Source organism: Momordica charantia (genome assembly GCF_013281855.1).
Source record: "Momordica charantia cultivar OHB3-1 chromosome 10 unlocalized genomic scaffold, Mcharantia_2.0 BLBB01000010.1, whole genome shotgun sequence".
NCBI classification, from domain to species: Eukaryota; Viridiplantae; Streptophyta; class Magnoliopsida; order Cucurbitales; family Cucurbitaceae; genus Momordica; species Momordica charantia.
This window is the reverse complement of record NW_028275158.1, coordinates 5,456,916-5,472,818: the sequence shown is the minus strand read 5'-3', so window position 1 is coordinate 5,472,818 and position 15,903 is coordinate 5,456,916. Positions and strand designations below refer to the sequence as shown.

The 15,903-nt window shown below is 33.6% G+C and overlaps 2 protein-coding genes across 4 annotated transcripts; one reads left to right on the top strand and one right to left on the bottom strand.

Annotated features, from left to right (window-relative positions):
- Positions 1-625: 625 nt before the first annotated feature.
- LOC111008412 (polyamine-modulated factor 1-binding protein) lies at positions 626-3,729 on the bottom strand. Of its 3 annotated transcripts, none has more exons than XM_022281110.2 (3): positions 3,568-3,729; positions 1,868-2,743; positions 626-1,158 (listed from the first exon to the last, which is right to left on the bottom strand). In XM_022281110.2, exons 2-3 carry the CDS (start codon positions 2,725-2,727, stop codon positions 984-986), a joined length of 1,035 nt encoding a protein of 344 aa, XP_022136802.1. In that variant the 5' UTR covers positions 2,728-2,743; positions 3,568-3,729; the 3' UTR covers positions 626-983. The 3 variants fall into 3 exon arrangements, with proteins under 3 accessions (XP_022136802.1, XP_022136803.1, XP_022136804.1); XM_022281111.2 differs by lacking the exon at positions 3,568-3,729 and adding an exon at positions 3,266-3,561; XM_022281112.2 differs by lacking the exon at positions 3,568-3,729 and adding an exon at positions 3,347-3,561.
- Positions 3,730-7,765: 4,036 nt separating this feature from the next.
- Positions 7,766-12,093, top strand: LOC111008390 (gamma carbonic anhydrase 1, mitochondrial). Its single transcript, XM_022281074.2, has 5 exons — positions 7,766-7,995; positions 9,638-9,781; positions 10,624-10,749; positions 10,834-10,985; positions 11,478-12,093. Exons 1-5 carry the CDS (start codon positions 7,881-7,883, stop codon positions 11,754-11,756), a joined length of 816 nt encoding a protein of 271 aa, XP_022136766.1. The 5' UTR covers positions 7,766-7,880; the 3' UTR covers positions 11,757-12,093.
- Positions 12,094-15,903: the final 3,810 nt, after the last annotated feature.

Sequence of the window (15,903 nt, the reverse complement as noted above, 5' to 3'; positions counted from 1 at the left end):
AAAAGAAATCTAAAAAAGTGAACATATTTGTATATTTTAAATGCATACCAACATTTTTTTTAAACAAAATTTGTTAATATTATTCTTAACATTTTGTAATCGTACAAAACGTTGGAGGTTTAAATCTCGACCCACATATATCTTAATTACCACTTGAAGAACTGTTACTTGAAGACCACCTTCATGACATTATAAATTATAAAAATTATCTATTGAAATTAGAATGGTCGAGAAAAATGATAGTTATTCATTTTTCAACTTTAATTTTTACATGCTTCATTATATCATAAACATTTTTTAACACGTCAATAAATTAAAATTAATGAAACGGTGAATCACCATGAGTAGTAGGTTAACTGTGATATTATTCCTTTGCCAGAGCATACCTTAGTCGGTCAAAGCATTAATCATCTTTTGATCACATCTTTATTTTTTATTTTAATTTCTAATCCGTTTGATAAATAAATTCATTCCACAATATCATGTTTTACTTAAAAAAAAAACGGTAAAATCAAGTTTTTTTTTTAAGTTAAAAGAAAAAAAACTTGATTTAAAAAAAAAATCCAACAAAATGCAGCCCATGACCTGGGAGCCCACCTGAATCTAGCTTAACTGAAGGCACATGTTCTCGACTAAAAAATCGTGGTTCGAACTCCCTTGTAATAAAAAAAAACTTGGTTATAAGGATTTTTTTAACCATACATACACATCTCTAAAGTTGGGAACGATTCACAAACCAAGCTTAAATTTCAATGAAGAAAATGAAAAACCTTGTGAGTTCTCCCCGTAGCAGCAGATGGAACAACTAAAACTATGGAACTACACAATAAAGTCCACAAGGGTTTTCACAAATACATTTCTATGCAAGAATACCTGATACTTGCCTCCATCCATGGTCGCCAAAAGCTTGCTCGGCCCAGGATCGTGAACCGAGATGAAGCGTTGCTATGCGGGCTGATGAGCAAGGAGAACAAGTGTTTGGATTAAATATGTGAAGCACTCAAGGCCATTACCTTGCATTGTTCGTTCATGGCTAAAAGTTGAGCCTCTTTCTTGTCAAGAAGGGCACTCAACCTCACATTTTCCTCCATAAGTTTCTGGACTTCTACTTCTTTCTGCATTTTCTCACCCTCCAACTGGGTTGTCTTAGCAACTAGCCTGTTTCATAGTAGTAAAGTTAAAATGCAGTGAAAGCAATTTATAAAAGATTTAACTGGACAAACTGACAAGGAAAGATTATGAGTTAGAACTTATAACCACTGTTGAACCCCCACCTCTTTTCTTTCTTACTTGTAGGTGGGTGGTGGGGGTTGAGGGGCTGAGGTCATTTTTACAGATGGACCAGCTCGACGTCACAAATCACGATACGTTCAACCATATGTTACGAGGCTGGTGGTTTGGTGTTTGGGTTGTGAGGGGTTCTACTCATCATAAATTTATGACATGATCCAATTGTTGCAAACTACTACTATTTTACATCTGAAGAATTAGAAAGTTCAGATACTAAATTCACAGAGTGAACACTGTTTGCAATCAAGACATTTTCCTATTATTGTTTCTGAGCAAACGACAATCAGCAGAAAAGAAAATCCGTTACATGGCTGCTATAGAACTACAAATTTAAATAAAGGTCTGCGATGGGCTGGTTCACAGAGCAATACAAGTACAAGAAAATCTTAGCGCATTGAAGATCGTGTATGCGTAGTGAGAGTTGAAAGAAAATAAATGAAGCAATGAGTATACTGAAAGAGAAAGGACTCAAAATTATATCATCCAGGAAAATGATACCAAATAAATCGGATGTTCTTGGTAATCAAAGAAAAAAGCAATGAAGGCCAAAACAACATAACATAAAAGACATACGAACCGTTCAAACAGCCTCTCAATTGTCTGAAACTGTTTTTCTGATGACAAAAGCGTTTCTCTAACAGTAATGAGACTACTAACATATGATTTCAAAGACTCAAAGTCCCGCTTAACCCGGCATAGCTCCTGCTCATTTTCAGCAGCTCTTTGCCTCTGCCTACACGTTTCTTCAACCAGATCCTCAACTCTCTGCCTCATTTCGTTTAGAATGCCATTGGTACCCACAGCAAATTGTTCCATTTCCTCTAGTTTTGAGGACATGTTCTCAATCTGCATTGATTTCCTTTTAATTTCCTCCTGACCCAAACATACCTTTTCCTTCTCCTCAGCAGTTTCCGATTCTGCCAAAATAACCCTCTTGACAAGTGCTTCCATTACATCTGAAACCATCTGAACAGACTTGAGTATTTGACCGATATACGCTGCATCTTGTTCATCTAATAAACCACATGGCTTGCCAATACCAATCAAAGATTCCTCTTCAGGACCACCAAATGAAGAAAGATCAATACTTTTAGACCAGCCAGACAGTGGTGTTCCACTTTTGTCGACAAACCCCACCCCTTCTAAATGTTTAATACCACATGAAGAGTGAGCCAAATGGGGAACTGCCAACATTCTAGCTTTCGATTTCAAATATGTCAACAATGTACTAGTTGTCTTAACTCTTCGCCAGAGAACCTCAAGCTCCTTTCTCGAATCTTCCTCAGAACCTTCTATGGAAGCCTTTACCTCCATAAGCTTTGCTTGCAACACATCTACTTCTGATTGGCGCTGTTCCATTTCATGCTTCCAAGTTTCATTCGTTTCACTGAGCTGAGTTTTCAAAGTCGACAGATGAAGATCTTCCTCTGTGGCCATAACCGAACGGATAACTCTGTGCAAAAATAAATGAAAACTATGAGCTCCCAATAGGAAAAATTGACATTCAAGAGACACACCAGTGCAAACACCATGAGTATACCACATTGAAATTATCTATATAACAACTAGGCCTTTAGAAGCTCTTTCAAGCAAAACACAGTATCTACAGACCAAAGGAAAGAAGGTATCCAGAATCTCACGAGCTACACCGTCATACAAAAAGATATTTCGGGACACAAGTAGATAACTGAGTATAAACAACTCGTGCCTTCATCAAAATGGGTTTAACTAGCAGTAGAATTCAAGGATCGGGCAAACGAAATATGAATGTACCAGATGATTCGTAGTAAATCTAAAGCGAGACCGAGCTCAAAGTTCTCAGATTCCTAGAAAGATAACCATACGCAAAGGAGACGAAAACTAGAATCAACGAACAAAAAAGACCTAAAATAGTCGCATCGGCTCGAAAAAAGTCACCCCCAAAAACCCTAAATCCCGGTCACCAAACACTAACTGAATCCCCGAAATTGATTACCTGATCTCAATAAAATTCAAGGCTTGAAACAAACGAAAAGAACCCAGAAAGAAAGTGCAAGAACAATCGAGAAAAACCCACACAGACGACGGACGCGGCGAAGAGAAGAAAAGGGGCAGAAGTTCCCAGTGGAAAAATGAACTTGAAAAGTGAAAAAACGCAATCGAAGAAGGGGATTAGAAGATAGCGATTGAGGAGGTGGAGAAGAACAAGAAGAAGACGAAGAAGGAATCAAAGTGAGCAGGAGAAGATCGATTTGTCAGAAAATGGTGGGTTGCAATTAAGAAGTTTTGATAGTGTACCTGAAAGGTAAGAAAAGACCAAAATAAGAGCAGGAGACGCAGGAATACGCGATACACAGCAACGAATGTGCAGAGGCCCAGCCACGGCCAGGCTCTTCCTTTTAACATTCCTCTCTCTCTCTCTCTCTCTCTCTCTCTTCCCCCACTTCTTTTCTTTTCAATTTCTTTTTGGATATTATGTTTACTCCCTTTCTCCAATTTCACATAATCTCACTCTTAATTTTGTAAATTACTTTTTTTAGCTGAAGATATGGTACGTGGATTCAATTATCTTTTATTGGATGCATGTGTCTTAACCAATTGAGTTAATGTTGATAAATTATTTTTTTTTCTATGTTCTATCACTGTTTACATGCGATCGGACCATCAAACTCACTGGCAAATAAGTGTTTTGTATAAACATTTCTAATTTTGTGTTGTTTTTTTAATCAACACAAGATAGAAGATTTATATTTCTAAAAATATAATAAATATTTCTAATCTTTTTTTCTTAATCAAAATAAGATTGAAGACACGGGTGGAGATTTGAAATTCTAATATCTCAAAAATATGTTACTGACTCATTTGAATTATATTCAAGTTGACTTTTAATTTGTGAGCTCGAATTTTAATTTCAAATAATGTAAAAATACTTTGTACAAATATTCAAATTTGTATAAAAAAATGTACAAATGCTTTGAATATTGGGCTATTGTAAAATGGATAGTAAAAAATATATCCAATGAATTCTTTGTTACTATTACTAAAGGGAAATAAAATAAGACACAAAATTAAAATGCTAAATCAAAATTCTAAAAGTTCAAAGACTATATTCAAATTTATCCTAAATTCATCCTTCAATATTTTAACCTTCATGTACTTTACAAATGTTCGTAGTATAAAAACTAATTGTTATTGTATTAGGACAGAGAATAAAACTACATTAAATATTTCTTTTAGAATATAATTTTACCATCGTGAGAAATGAAGATGATTTGAACCTTCGACCTATAGAAAATATTAGTATATATCTCTGAATTATTAAGGAATAAATTAATGACTTAATAGGCATTAAATGATTTCTTTTAAGAAAAACAAGTTTATAAAAATACATGACTAAAAAAGTGTGTTAAAAATTTAAAATATAGTTAGGAGAATTGTAGCAATCATATTTCATGTAAATTTTTTTTAATTCCAGTGTAAACATGTTTCAATATGATCTGGATGATTATGTTTATTGAATAAACTTCTCCTAATTATATCAAAATCTATTATGTTTTCCAAAGTAATTTGCTTTTTTGACCACTTTTTTTGTGAATACATTCAAGAATCAATTATGCCCAACCAAAAAATTTATTAATGTAAAATTAGACGAGTTTATATTAATACTAAATTAAATAAACGTGATACAAGCAAGATTTTAAATATCGATGTTAATATGAATGTTAAGATCTCAATTTCATGAAGATGTCGATAGAAATATTGATAAAATATCAATGTCAATGAATATTTGTAAAAACGTTATAAAAATAAAAAATTCGTAAAAAATATTAAAATTAACAAATAAACCATTCATAATTTCTAAATAAGCTAAAAGTGATTAATATTAATTATTAGTATCATGTCTATATTAGATATTAGATGAATGAAGAATTTTGAACTGGATAGGTGTCATCCCTTTGAAAAACTCAATTGTGCGCTTGCAAACTACAAGCTGAGTGGTCAAACAAAACCTCGTACGGCTGAACAATATTATGAGAGTATTATATGAAAACCACCCAACTACGCCACCAACCACTAAGCATATTATACGCTGAGCCTCCCATAGTGTGGTTATGTGCGCAACCTCCGAGCGGTTGCAATACTGCACTCCTTATAAATAATCGAGGTAACAGTAAAAGAGGTAAGTGCGAATTCAATTATCAATTGAAATTCGAGATCTACAATTGTGAGCTGATTAAGCCATCATAATGCTATTTCTCTATTTTACATGAACTCGATTACTTTGGATTTGAGTGCATTGTTCAATTTTTTGCTAAAACATTAGTGATATTTTGTCGATATTTTTCATATTTTGTCATTTTTTTTGCAATACTATAGAAACGTCGATTTGCCTTCTCATATCGATGTCGAACTTATAAACAAATGGAAATGTTGATGGAACCTTATTCTCCTTGTTACAAAGTTTATACATTTATAGTAACTTAAACACGTCAAAATGCATTGATTATTTGATAAAAAGGGAGAATTAACATTAAAATAACTAATCATTGAAAAGAACTATTCTTAATTGAAAATTTGAATGAGTTATTTATGGTTGGAAAATGACTAGTTTTAGTACTAAAGGTAAATGAACAACCATGACTATGACTCCTCTCCAAACCTATAGATATAGGTATGCCTCTATAATATGTGTTTTGATTTGGGCCACAAACAATTGTTTGACCAATGTTTCATGGCTTTTTGTTTAGAATAAGCAATGTTTCATTGCTTTGAAGGCTCTTTTTATGACCTCTTTTTTTTTTTTTTCCCTTTGGTTCTAATCTAAATTATATTTCTTGAAAGCAAACCCTTTGTACATTTCCAACTTAGAAAATTAGTCTGGAACAAAATATCAAAATCTAAATGTTATAAAAATTTCGATTGAAATATTGAAAACAATATAGACATTACTGGATGAACCTAAAAAATAATGAAAATCATGAAGTTCATAGGAGTATTTGAATTTTTTTTATGAAAAATAAAAGTATTTGAATTAACAAATAAGCATAGCACACTTTTTTTTAATAGGCTCTTTTTATATTTCATCTAATACATTTATGATGTAATAGAAAAATAGAAACCGAGGGTAATTGAGAGTTTTTTTTTTCCTTTCAAATACTTCTTTAATACATTATACACTTAAGATTTAATAGTCCAGAGAGTTTTCTTTTTTTCACAAGGTTAAATATAACATATATTATATGATATTTGATTTCATCAAATAATAATATTTTAAACAAATATAATTTTATTAAGTTAGAAAATAATGACTTGCTATATTACTTGTAAAATAGCTGGTAATTAATTAACAAAAGTAATCCGGAGAATTCTTAAAAAAAGCAAACTTGGAGAGTTAACTAGGGATTCATATTTATTCCCATAAAAAAGAATTCATAATTATTAGTAATGACACGACTTTGTAGATCCAAAAGTCTCCCCTTTATATTTTAACGGAATTAAATTTGTCTAAAATTCTCATTCAACTTTTAAATCTGACATTATTTTTTTTTATAATAAAGAAAATTTTATATTACATTAATTATGATTTGATTAAGAATAACGAGAAAATGAAGGAGGAGGGTGGCGAGATCCAATAGAAAGGGCTCATAGACTTTAAGATTGTAGCTGTGTAATAAAAAAAAATTAAATAAAGTTAGTGGTAATATTTATCCACTCAATATGTATGTAAAAAGAACAACGTAGTATATGAAGGATCTCATGTTAAAAAAATAATTGAAAAATTGAAGTTTCATTAAATTATTATATATATATTTTCAATACAACGTGTGGGATTGAGATTCAAACCCATAATCTCTTGATCGAAGATAGGTGCCAATTATCATTGAGCTATGCTCATTTTAACACTTATTTACATATTTGAATGTATGATAGCTCATTTTAACACTTATTTACATATTTGAATGTATGAAATCTAATTCATCTGTTAATGTCACTTTGACATTTATTTACATAATTGATCCCTTAAGATTCAATACAATCTTATCGATTTATTCAATAAATTCAATTTCTTTTAAGTGAAATGTCCAAATGGTGTTCAAATATGTTAAATGATAACCATTTATGTTCCATCATCTTTCAATTAACAAAATTTTTTAATGAAATGATTTAATTTATTTTTAATATGTTATAGATAATTTTGAAAACTTAAAAAAATCAAGGACACAAACGAAGGATTTATATATTTAGTCCATTTAATTTGAAACTTATATTAATAAAAATAGTATAACAATAAGGGGAGAGATTCGAACTTATGACTTCTTAGTCAGATTAATATCAGTTATCGTGTTATATTGTTTTCATAATTTTTTTTTTACTATTAACAGGAAAAAAAATTATTGAAACTTTGGTAAGAAAAAGTAAAATAAAATAAAAACTCTACGTAAAGAGAGAGGAAAGGGAAAAAAAAACAATAAATAAATAAATAAAAAGGAAAAATGAACTACTCAAAGTTTCAAAGTAAGCCCTCTTCCTCCTGAATCCGCATTTCCTCCATCTGTAATCGAAGCAGAAAATCGCAGACCGACGGAGAGGACGACGAACAATTGTAGAAGATGGGAACATTGGGAAAGACAATCTACACTGTCGGATTCTGGATCAGGGAGACCGGCCAAGCCCTCGATCGCCTTGGTTGCCGCCTCCAAGGGAATTACTACTTTCAGGAACAACGTAACCTTCTTAATTTCCACATTCTACTTTATGATCTTCCAAGTTTCATCTATGTTTCCGCTGGTTATTTTAATTTGGTGTAATCATTTTAGCTGATCGATGAATGGAAGGAAAGATATTTATGTTTCATAACTTTTGCTTGGCGTTTCTCTGGGCGGAAACCGCAATGTATATGTTGTGGGCTTTTCAAGGAAATGATTTTTCAAATGTCAAATTCCCTTGACTTTAAGGAATTCGTATTCGGATGAGAGTTTTTGTTGGTTGGAAAAGATAGATGTAAGGTTCCCAAAACATATTGACGATTGGTTGGTGGAAATTCTCCATGGGTGGATGATTCCAAAGAAGGCTAACTTGATTTGGAAGTGTGCTTCAAGAGCCCTTTTATGGCATCTTTGGATAGAACGGAACTCTCGGGTCTTCGAGGATATAATCAGCCCTTTTGACATTTTTTGTAGGAATGTACAGCACACTGCTCCTTGGTGGTGTATTAATTACGGAAAATTCTTTTGTAATATCAACCTCATGAACAATTGGAAAGAGTTGGTCTAGTTTTTGGGTGGGGTTGCCTCTACCCCAGCCCGTTCGCTGTATCTTTCTTTTGTGATTAATGAAAGTTTCTCTAAGTTTCTTATCAAAAAAAAAAAGATGTAAGGTATGAACTTAGGGATTATGGTGTTTCGACTTGGAGATGTGAACTGAAATGGTTTTATCATTGCATTAGAGGAGGGTGCATTCTTGTCCATGTCTGTATGGAGAAGCTGCTTTTGCTGGCATTTTTAGGACATGTGGCCGTTGTTGGTTTAACGAGGCCTCCATATTCTTCAGTTTAGGCTGTGTAATGGATAATCTTCCAGATAATAGCACCACAATTTAGAGGGCAGATGTTAGACATTGATCATGGACAAATTCCAGTTTATGAAGTAGCAGAACTTCATCTAGAGCTTCCTCACATCTATTACGTCATAATTTGGGGATCATAGTAGTTTGTTTGTGCATGATTTATTTATTTGTGACGATGTTTCTTCGTGATTTATGCTTAACTACTGATAATCTGGATGTCGAGGCCTTGAAAGGAGGGGGTTTAACTTCAACACATCTTTTGTTGTGTGGTAATGCATCCATTTTCCCCCTTTTTATTTTTAATTAGCACCTCCAATACTGAGAACTTCAATGCCAAAGAAAATAGATTACAAACTAAAGCAAAATACTTGCAACCAGGGCTATTACAAAATGCTTCTTTGAAGGACACAACAAATGGGAATAGCATAACAATGATGATACATTATGTTATTATATTATCTCCCACCATCTCTTGGAAGGACACCTTTGCCACCCCCTTGCACCATCCCTACCACAAAAGCCACCACACCCACGACCTTCTCGATCACCACTTCTACCCCCTCAATGCCACCTTTGTCACTTCAATTTTTTGCATGTATATGTTTAATACTTGACTGAGGTTTTATTATATACACTGAAAAATTTCATATGCCTTGGAGATTATCTGTTGAAGTTGAACCCTAGCTTTTGTTGTGCTAAGCTAAGCATGAGTTTGTGCAACTATAGAGAGGCTTTTTCGTTGAGTTATTTATAAATAAACTATTCAAATAAAATGAGCTAATTCTGATTCTTATTTGTTTAGTATCTAGGCATAGGGCGCTCATGAACATCTCTGACAAGGCTCCTGTGGTTGACAAGGATGCATTTGTGGCTCCTAGTGCATCTATCATTGGTGATGTGCAGGTGGGACAGCGGTCCTCCATTTGGTATGGGTGTGTTTTGAGGGGTAAGCTTACCATTAGCCTATATTTGAAGATGTTTGTGTTGTTTCATTCTCTACATCTGATAGTATGTTAATTTTGATCCCCCCTCCTCTTCTTAAGCTAGTTTTTGACTTCCCAGAGTCCCTGACTGTAGACTTAAAACTTTATACCGGTAGTGTTTAAGAGCACCTCATCCATGAATCTTGATTTTAAATAGTAATATTTTTATATTATTTGGCATTTGAAATTCATTCGATCAAATGATTTACAAGCCTCTAAAAATGATTGGCATCCAATGCTTGGAGAAAATGTGATGAGATCATGTCAAATACTATAATATTTCAGAATATGACAATCTGAAAGTTGTACTTTGAGGCGTGAATATTGGAAGAAAAGGGCAGAAGAAGAAATAGGTTGTATGGCAATGGCATGGCTGGTAAAAGGCCATACCAACTGACTCAAGTGTAGTGAAAATTTAAGGTTGTGCTAAGCATGAGGTCTTGCAACTATTGAATGGCTTTTTTCTGCGAGCTTGATTGTTAGTAATTACAAACGTTTGTGCTCCTAGGACCTGTAAGCATCAGGAATAGTACTTTAATAGGTTTAAATTTTTGGCAAAACTTAACAAGTGTTTTTTGTTTGAGCAGAATGACCACTCTGTTGCTTAGCAGATAATTATATGAGTTCAAATAGTAAATAACTACACTCTTCTTTTTGCCTAAATTTGTTTGAGTTAGAACCGTTAATTTACCTTATAACAACCATTTACCAGTCGTACTTGTAAACCAATTTACTTTTTTTGCTTCCCTACCTTCTTCTCTCACACAATATGCTTATATTTTTCTAACTGCAAAATATTATAAAGGTGATGTTAACAGCATTAGTGTTGGTTCTGGAACCAACATACAAGACAACTCTTTAGTTCATGTGGCAAAATCCAATTTGAGTGGAAAGGTTTTACCAACTATCATTGGAGATAATGTTACCGTTGGTGAGTGAGATTATCTTTTTTAAATGTTGTTAATATGTATCACCTGAGGTGTATATGTAATGGTTTCGAATCTGAACTAGACAGGTCACAGTGCTGTGTTACATGGATGTACTATTGAGGACGAGGCATTTGTGGGGATGGGAGCAACATTGCTAGATGGAGTCTACGTTGAGAAACATGCAATGGTTGCTGCTGGAGCACTTGTGAGGCAGAATACAAGGATCCCATGTGGAGAGGTCTCGCAATACTACCATTTTACTTTTATTTCTAGTGTATCTATCTGATCTTGAATTTTATAGCCGGATACGGTTGGTACTTAGCTCCCACAATTCCTGGACTGATGGCACAACTAACTGTTTCTTACAGAAAATTGTTGTTACTTTGTTTATCTGAATTTAAAGCATGGTACGATAGGCTCCTGATTTTTAATGTGTAACATAAGAAGAGGATTGAAGGCGTTGGGTCAAGTGTGTGAGTGTGTGAGTGTGTGAGCTGATCTTTTTTGAGGTGGACCCATGTAGTTTAGTTAATTATGATGTGGGTAAAAGTATGTAGGCTTAACGTATATCGATGTTTGGAATCTTTTTGGCTTTTTGCTCTAGTCTTGTTAAGGTGGAGAGTACGGGAGCTGTTGAATCTCCCTTAAATATGTACCTCTCTATTATTAATAATAATCGAGTTTTTTTATGGTTGAAAGAAATTATTAACTATTGGTTATGCAATCATAGGTATGGGGAGGCAATCCAGCAAAATTCCTGAGGAAGCTTACAGAAGAAGAGATGGCCTTCATCTCCCAGTCAGCCATGAATTATTCCAACTTATCACAGGTTCATGCAGCTGAAAATGTAAAGAGCTTTGACGACATTGAGTTTGAAAAGGTTCTTCGCAAGAAGTTCGCTCGTCGTGATGAAGAGTATGATTCAATGCTGGGCGTTGTTCGAGAAACCCCCCCAGAGCTTGTCCTTCCAGATAACATACTGGCTGACAAAGTACCAAGAGCTTCTTAAAAAGCACCAATTTTCTAATGTAGGTGTCCACTCATAAAGTTCTTGCCCTTTGCAATGTTATGCTGATATCCAAAACAACGCGACCTTCATCTCAAATAATACATGGAGGTTGGATGAAAGAGCAAACGGCATAGGTCACAAACCATGTCCTACGGCTGCAACTCTAATCAATCATCCTCTCTGAAACCCCATTTTTCTTCATCTTGAAGCAGCCCTTGGATTTATTTCCAGGTTTTGATAATTTCTCTCACTGTTCCTTTTTGGAAATAAAGAACTATGGAAGAAACATGTGTTAACTTATGGATTAAATCTATTTCACTTCGACTTGCTTCCCTGATTCTTAATGGGTATCTAAGTAAGCATTTGTTTTTCCTCCATTTTAGTACAGATGAGACCTTAAAATCGCAATCACCATGTCCCCACAGTGCTCCATGTTTGTGGGATTTGATTGGATTAGCCAACTGTAAAGGTTTCAGGTCAAGAAAATGATGGGTGGGGGGAGGGGGGATGTTCTTGGCCACTGTTTGCTTTGATTTTGATTTTGATTTTGATTTTGAAGGGCATGAATGGTAAAAGAATTAGAAATGTTCAATTATTAAAGGCACTTGCTTTTCCTATTAAGATCCCCACTTCATCTACTGAGTGCCAAAGTTTGATTAAAGTACATTATGATTTGACATTGGATTCAACACCCTCCAATTTGACACCCAAAAATACTTTTAAACTATTTATTCTGCATCACAAAATGGCTGGAAAAATATCAGCCGTACAAATCCTTTTCTTTTCTTTTTTTTTTGGCGTTTTCCTTTCTCCTCGTTGCGTGGTGCACATAACCGTACTGCTTCTAATGGACGTTGACTGCCTTCCCCAAAAATATTTTATTAATTTCCATCTTATTGAAAAAAAAAACATTTAAATAAATCAAAGATGATAATAATAAAAAACTAAGGTGATTGGAAGAGATGTCAACCAGCAAGATTCATATAAATTATCATGGGATAGTTTGCATTGCAACTTTTTGATTTGAGACCATCTTCGAAAGGAATTGAATTTCATTTTGCGAGATTGTGTTTCTAGCTCCATGTACAGTATTTAAATCATTATCATCCTGCATAAGATCATTTTAATACTTGTAAAACTAATCGGAGTGTTACTAAGATTAGGCATCCAACTTTATCCTTTTAGACTTTTTGGTTGGTTTATTATTTCGATTGAATCCTCTAGTTAGTCTCTTAAATACTAAGTTCAAGAAAACGTCCAATAACAGTGATTATGTATAACATTAATAGAAATAGGTATTCCATTATGGTATTATGAATCAAATTTAATGATCGGTTACCTTGATGTTTGTTTCCCACTTTCTTACAATTCTACAAAATTATATTGCTCCAATTTGTGGATGCTCACATCACAAAGAACCATATTAACGTCTTTACTTTTCTTTATTCTCTTTTGGTCTTAAGCGTATTAATACGCTGGTGCAGACATGTGTTAGAACCATATAGGCTATTTGAACTCCGAAATAGGTGTCAGCATAAGCATAGTCCAACAATTAATGGATATTGTTCCTTTCTTTGGAGTTGGAGGTAACCATGAAGTACGTAGTAAATAGGGTTTATTTTAAACACAAAATTAAATTAAACCAAATTAAAAAAAACCCCTAATTTTCTCCACCTCTCCCCCTCCGTTTGCGTTCACCCATTTAGAATTTTTGAGAATGGTTTCAATCTAGGGCAATTTTTATAGTTTAGGAATTGGATTTGAACACAAATTATCTCATAAAAAGGCAATTTGTTCTTGCAAGAAGGCAAAGTATATCATTTGATATTAAAGTTTGAGCTAATTTCTACAGATGAAATGAGCAGTTAAGGATGTGGATGTAGTTAGCACACATTAGCAACAAAAATATGTGGAAACAAATAAGAATGCTTTTTAAAGCAAAGATAAAATTAAATTTGGCTCAAAAGTCAATATTCTTGGACTCACTCAAAATCTATAATAATTCTTCCACATTCAAACAAGCCCTGAAAACCCCACATCCAAACAACCAAAATTCCAACTATGGGACATATCTTTATATATGTTCAGATTGAAGATTCAAATGTTATGAATGTATGGAATCCAGGACAAGTCTTTTCCTAAGCAAATTCACCAAGATGATGGAATTAGTGATGATGAAGTCATGGCTAGAGGTATAGAGAATAATTAGGTTGTTGAAGATGTACACAGTAATTAATGAAAAAAAGGTCTAATCTCCATACTAAACATTTTAATTTTGTCACCAATGCAACCTTAAACTTCTAGTGAACATACATTTTTTCTTTTGTACCCATTGCACTACTAATCTAAAGATGTGTTATCATTGTTGAGAAATTAGGCTCTAAAATTTCTCCGGTCACAGTTATCCAACAGAAACAAAGTCAATCACACAACACAAATATAAGAGATACAGGAAAAACACAGTAAATGACACAAACAGATTTATATTGATTCACCCAACAATGATTTCCCTTGTTTATAAAGATAAAAAGAAGCTAAATTGGTGCTGTTTTCTAATGTTTTATACTCAGAAACCGTATTTTAAGTTTATTATAGTATCCAAAACCTTTTATTTGAAGTTATCCTAGGTTATACATGCATATAGGGCATTTTTACATCATTCAAAGTTGATTTCTAACGGAAATTACAATTTTGTGCAGAAAAATGCATAGCTACAATTTTGTGCAGAAAAATGCACAATCCCGAGATTGCCCTTAATGTAAAACGTACGTTTTGGTTTTGGTGTGATTTAAAGCTTCCCCAAGCCTTTCAACCCAACTAAAAGGTGCTATGAAGGGATGACTTTCCACAAAACTCTCAACCTCCTAACCGTCTTGAAGTTCCTATAAATTCAGCAGCTCATCCGCTTCAATCATCCTCCCGAAGTGATCATTTCAGCTTTAGACATTTTACTCTCAGCTTGTTTACGTTTTCCCTTTTAGTTTTTAGTTGCTATTGTTTTAAACATTTCTTATTTCAAATTCATTCTTGTTTTTTAGTTTGTTACTTTTCAATTGTAAGCTTTAATCTTGTTCAATTAAAAATTCCAGCAAGTTCGTGCATCTTTACTTCTCGCGTTCTCTCTATCTTCGAAGTTGTAATCACATACCCTTGTGGAATTGACTGAGTATTGCTCCCCAATCTTGAAAGAGAACAGGTTAGGGTCATTCGGGTTACAACTCCACCATTTCAGTTTGTTTTAATTCTATTCATCTTTCAATTATGTCTCTCATTTACATCTAACGTTCAATTATATTTTTCCTTAAAAGTCATGAGCTAAATTTATTTTCCCAAGCCCGGTTATGGTTAATTAGCTAAGGTTTTTAAAATCCAACAAGGCAAAATGTATTTTTCTTCTTTTTTATCACTTAAAGTTGTTTTCATAAGTTAAAACTTGATTTGTCCCATTAATGTTTTAACCAAGCATCAATACTGAAAGGGTTGATATATTTTTACAACTTTAATGATTTAACTTTGGGGAGAAATACTTTAGACATAGGACACCGACCTAAGGTTACTTTTCTAATAGAAATATTATAAATGGTCTTATACCTTCAAAATCACTCAAACATAAGATGATGGCGAAGTAAAACCGAAGAAAATTTGTGAGAGGCACCTGGCGCCTAGTTGGAAAAAATGGTTGTATTTTTATCTAATTCGAAGTAATTAGGTTTGGTTTATTGCATTGAACCTTTAAATATCAAAACTAACATTATCCTTATTATTTGTTACCCCAAAATCAACTACAAAGTCACCGATCAACATCATTTTCATTAAAAAGACTTCATTTGTCCCTGACGATTGATACTCGGAATACTCGTTCCGTTTTACTACTTGTGACGGGTGTACACTTGCGCTCTCATTTATTTTTAATCCAAAATCCCGAACACCTAACAAACGCCCCTAACTTCTAAGTATTTAATACTATATTTAGGTACAGTAATGAAAGAACTCACAAAGAATCAAGAACTAGTTACTACAATATGTTGATCTCAATTTGCCCTCTCTGTGCTACCAACGCCTCGAGCCGTTGCCTCTGAATTGCCATAAAATTCCTCACAAATTCAGCTAAAATTGATACATGGCTGAAGAACTTTAAACAAAATGG

Excerpts from the sequence above, each read along its gene's own strand:
- LOC111008412 (XM_022281110.2), bottom strand. The coding sequence starts at position 2,727 with ATGGCCACAGAGGAAGATCTTCATCTGTCGACTTTGAAAACTCAGCTC. Across the intron at positions 1,159-1,867 it reads ATTGAGAGGCTGTTTGAACG|GCTAGTTGCTAAGACAACCC; the intron begins GTTCGTATGTCT and ends ACTATGAAACAG.
- LOC111008390 (XM_022281074.2), top strand. The coding sequence starts at position 7,881 with ATGGGAACATTGGGAAAGACAATCTACACTGTCGGATTCTGGATCAGG. Across the intron at positions 7,996-9,637 it reads TTACTACTTTCAGGAACAAC|TATCTAGGCATAGGGCGCTC; the intron begins GTAACCTTCTTA and ends TTATTTGTTTAG. Across the intron at positions 10,750-10,833 it reads TGGAGATAATGTTACCGTTG|GTCACAGTGCTGTGTTACAT; the intron begins GTGAGTGAGATT and ends TGAACTAGACAG.